At 39.4% G+C, this 4,332-nt stretch overlaps 1 protein-coding gene across 1 annotated transcript in view; it reads right to left on the bottom strand.

Annotated features, from left to right (window-relative positions):
• Positions 1-3,963: 3,963 nt before the first annotated feature.
• Positions 3,964-4,332, bottom strand: part of LOC107576213 (filamentous hemagglutinin-like) — a gene marked incomplete at its 3' end in the record, with an annotated part of 40,853 nt that continues 40,484 nt past the window's right edge. The window contains exons 5-6 of the mRNA XM_016262440.1: positions 4,180-4,323; positions 3,964-4,125 (exon numbers count right to left, since the gene is read on the bottom strand). Of these exons, the coding sequence (XP_016117926.1) occupies positions 3,964-4,125; positions 4,180-4,323 (306 nt within the window). The remainder of the gene's footprint in view (positions 4,126-4,179; positions 4,324-4,332) is intronic.

The raw sequence follows: 4,332 nt of genomic DNA on the forward strand, positions 1-4,332 counted from the left end.
CTCACATACACACACACACACACACACACAATGTCCTAATGCCCCCACATAGACAGTGCAAACAGAAGATTAATTTCACTTTCTTTTTTCCTTTATTTCCTATGGCAACACTTGGTCCTTCAACCATTTCTGATTGTATCTGTTCCTCATTTTGATCATAACTTGTCTGCTCCTCGTTTATTTTCTCATTCTAATGCACTGCATCGCTTCTCAGGACAGCAAAGAATAACGAGCAGCTCTCGCTGATATACAGCGATCTTCATCAGCACCACTAGCTGCTTAGAAAACGTCTGCCAAACAAGAAATTGTCACAAAAAAAAAGAAGCAGCAAAAGATAAAGAAAAAATTGAAAAACTCGTACCGTAGCTACTGCGGAGAGAGAGATTACGCGTGTGTGTTACCGGAGTCTGCTTGGAAAAAATATATAATCAGAATATCAACTTGCATAATAATTATGCATGCACTGTATTTGTCCTCTTCTGCTGTCGAGGAAATGCAAGGAATGTTGGGATTGGTTGTCAAGGCAGCCAAGCAGGATTTTGCAGCCTAGTCTCTGATTGGCTGGAATTATGGCACATTGTAACGCTGGGTTGTGTTGAGCACGCAGCTGTTGAGCGAGCACAGAGGGGGGGCATCAGGTGAGCAAGCTAGTGGAACGTTGCACGCGCAAAAGAGAAGGTCTGCACACATCCAAAAACGTATTATAAATGCAAAATAGATTCAAAATAGATTTATCTAAAAATGACTTTTTTCTTTGCGAAACGACCATTTTCTCCACAAAACTCAGATCGCGCGCGTGCAAAAATGCACTTTTGTGAGAGAATTGCAGAATTGTGGCAGAAATGTAAGCCCATACAGTGCAGTCCGTGTTTTGACTTCGGTAAATCAGTTTTGGCAAATACAAACTACCTGATTATTTTTCATGAGTCCAACATCCCGCCGTGCAAGAAAACATGCAATCTACCCGAGACCTGATCAATAAGAGAAGCCGTCTTTTATTGCAAAATAGAGGGGGAAAAAAACATTTTACATTTAAGTAAGCTTCTTAACCCATGCATCTATCTAATTCGTAAAACACACAAAATGACCAATAAAAAAGTGTCAAGCACCAAAAGCAGCCTATATTAAATCTATAAGTTATCTTTAATTAAATATATATATATATATATACATACGCGATTGTCCCATAACCCTGTTGGGGAAAAAACAGCATATGCTGTATGTTTTGACGCTGGGATGCTGGTTTAAGCTGGTCCTTTGCTGGTTTATGCTAAAACCAGCAAAGGACCAGCATCAAAGCATACCTAACCAGCATATGCAGTTTTTTCAACAGGGAAAGCATTTAATCGTATTCCTAAGGATCCCGATAGACGACTAAAATGGTTCACTGCAATAAAACATGCTAACCAACACAAAAAGCACCACAGGGGCATTATAGAGATCTGTTATGCGTAATCTATTACGTTTTGCTATGCTCTGCTTGCACGTGAGTGATCGTGCTTTCCCTCGAATAAAAACTAAATTTCGTTGGGGGAAAATATTTGTTATATTTGTTTATTGTCTTGGTTCAAATACTGTGATTGGTTGTCAAGGCAGCCAATCAGAATTTAGCAGCCTCAGTCTCTGATTGGCTGGAATTATGGCACATTGTAACGCTGGGTTGTGTTGAGCACGCAGCTGTTGAGCGAGCACAGAGGGGGGGCATCAGGTGAGCAAGCTAGTGGAACGTTGCACGCGCAAAAGAGAAGGTCTGCACACATCCAAAAACGTATTATAAATGCAAAATAGATTCAAAATAGATTTATCTAAAAATGACTTTTTTCTTTGCGAAACGACCATTTTCTCCACAAAACTCAGATCGCGCGCGTGCAAAAATGCACTTTTGTGAGAGAATTGCAGAATTGTGGCAGAAATGTAAGCCCATACAGTGCAGTCCGTGTTTTGACTTCGGTAAATCAGTTTTGGCAAATACAAACTACCTGATTATTTTTCATGAGTCCAACATCCCGCCGTGCAAGAAAACATGCAATCTACCCGAGACCTGATCAATAAGAGAAGCCGTCTTTTATTGCAAAATAGAGGGGGAAAAAAACATTTTACATTTAAGTAAGCTTCTTAACCCATGCATCTATCTAATTCGTAAAACACACAAAATGACCAATAAAAAAGTGTCAAGCACCAAAAGCAGCCTATATTAAATCTATAAGTTATCTTTAATTAAATATATATATATATATATACATACGCGATTGTCCCATAACCCTGTTGGGGAAAAAACAGCATATGCTGTATGTTTTGACGCTGGGATGCTGGTTTAAGCTGGTCCTTTGCTGGTTTATGCTAAAACCAGCAAAGGACCAGCATCAAAGCATACCTAACCAGCATATGCAGTTTTTTCAACAGGGAAAGCATTTAATCGTATTCCTAAGGATCCCGATAGACGACTAAAATGGTTCACTGCAATAAAACATGCTAACCAACACAAAAAGCACCACAGGGGCATTATAGAGATCTGTTATGCGTAATCTATTACGTTTTGCTATGCTCTGCTTGCACGTGAGTGATCGTGCTTTCCCTCGAATAAAAACTAAATTTCGTTGGGGGAAAATATTTGTTATATTTGTTTATTGTCTTGGTTCTTTTGCTGGTAGCCCGTTGTAAATTATTATTATTATTATTATTATGAATAATAATAAAATAAAATGTATGACGTGCGAGCATAGTTACGTGCCTAGAATGCTTTGCATAAATCCCGCTGTCTGCTGTCTGTGACGTCACATAACAGGTTCGAAATTAGAATGTTCAGAATCTGTATAATACTCAATCTGCTTGATCGCTTTTACAACTCAGTCTGCTCGTTTGCATTCTGCTCGACTGCGAGATTTGCTCTGCTCTACAAAAATATTCACTCTGCTTGACTGCACTCTTAATTCAGTTGAGCAAAGAGTCCAATACATTACATTTCTGCAAGTCTCTCTGCAAGACTTTGCCCATTTATCTAGACTCCAGAAGATTCAGCTGGTTCCCCGAAACAAAACCATGCTGATCACTGTCAGTCTGGTGATGTTATGGTGGTACTCCACCAGGGTGAAAAATAAATCACCAAATACAGTGAAAGAGGAGGACACCAAACAACTACAGATCACCAGGAAGACAACCAAGAGACAACTGGAGTGGCATTTCACAGAAGGTAAGCGCATTATTGTATCATCTGTACATCTGAGCATATACCAGTCATTCCTGGTGTTTGGTGCCTTTTGGGTATCATAAAATGTAGAAAATCAAAAACTGTTTTTTTTGTGTGTGTAATCATGATAGGAAGTTGTAAAAAATGATTAAGATCAAGCTCAGGAAAATAAATGTTAGCATTTATGAAAATCAGTCTGAAATGTGAGATTAAAAATGTCCAGCCTGTTAGGGACATAACAGTTTAAAAAAACTTATCTGGTGATAAATTGGTCATTTTTTTTCTTTTCAGATACAATTGTATAAGCAACATTTTTGCTTACTATTAATACTTGATAGATATACTAATATTAATTATACTATTGATATTTAAAAAAAAATTGGCACTAAATTATTAGTAGGCTATTTTTTTTTCTACTTACTTTTTTTCTTCTTCATATTTTCCGTAACAGAGTGGACATGTTGAGGTTGACCATATCATGGTCACACTAAAAACTGTTAATACAATTTAAAAAAATCTATACATAGAAAAGTATTACATATAGAAGTATTAGGTATATATGTATATAACAATGTGCAATCAAGCAATATTGAAAATTGTTATTCACAGTAACCATTATTCAGATAACAATAAAGTGGATCCAATACTATAACAGTTTCTACTCTCTTCTTCTTTTGACACAGGATCTGAGACTGCCACTACCTCTGCAGCTGACACTGTCTCTGGCACGGACAGTGCACATGAGACTGCCATCATCCCTGAGATTAACAGTGCACCTGAGACCGCCCTCATCCCTGAAAAGGACAGTGCACCTGAGACCGTCATCGTCCCTGAGGCGGACAATGAACCTGAGACGGACAGTGCACCTGAGACCACCATCATCCCTGAGATGAACAGTGCACCTGAGACCGCCATCGTCTCTGAGACGGACAGTTCACCTGAGACCGACATCATCCCTGAGGTGGACAATGAATCTGAGACGGACAATGCACCTGAGACTGTCATCGTCCCTGAGGGGGACAATGAACCTGAGACGGACAGTGCACCTGAGACCGCCCTCATCCCTGAGACGGACAGTGCACCTGAGACCGTTATCGTCCCTGAGGCGGACAATGAACCTGAGACGGACAGTGCACCTGAGACCG

Source organism: Sinocyclocheilus grahami, unplaced genomic scaffold (assembly GCF_001515645.1).
Source record: "Sinocyclocheilus grahami isolate Dianchi unplaced genomic scaffold, SAMN03320097.WGS_v1.1 scaffold3351.1, whole genome shotgun sequence".
In the NCBI taxonomy this organism is placed as follows: domain Eukaryota; kingdom Metazoa; phylum Chordata; class Actinopteri; order Cypriniformes; family Cyprinidae; genus Sinocyclocheilus; species Sinocyclocheilus grahami.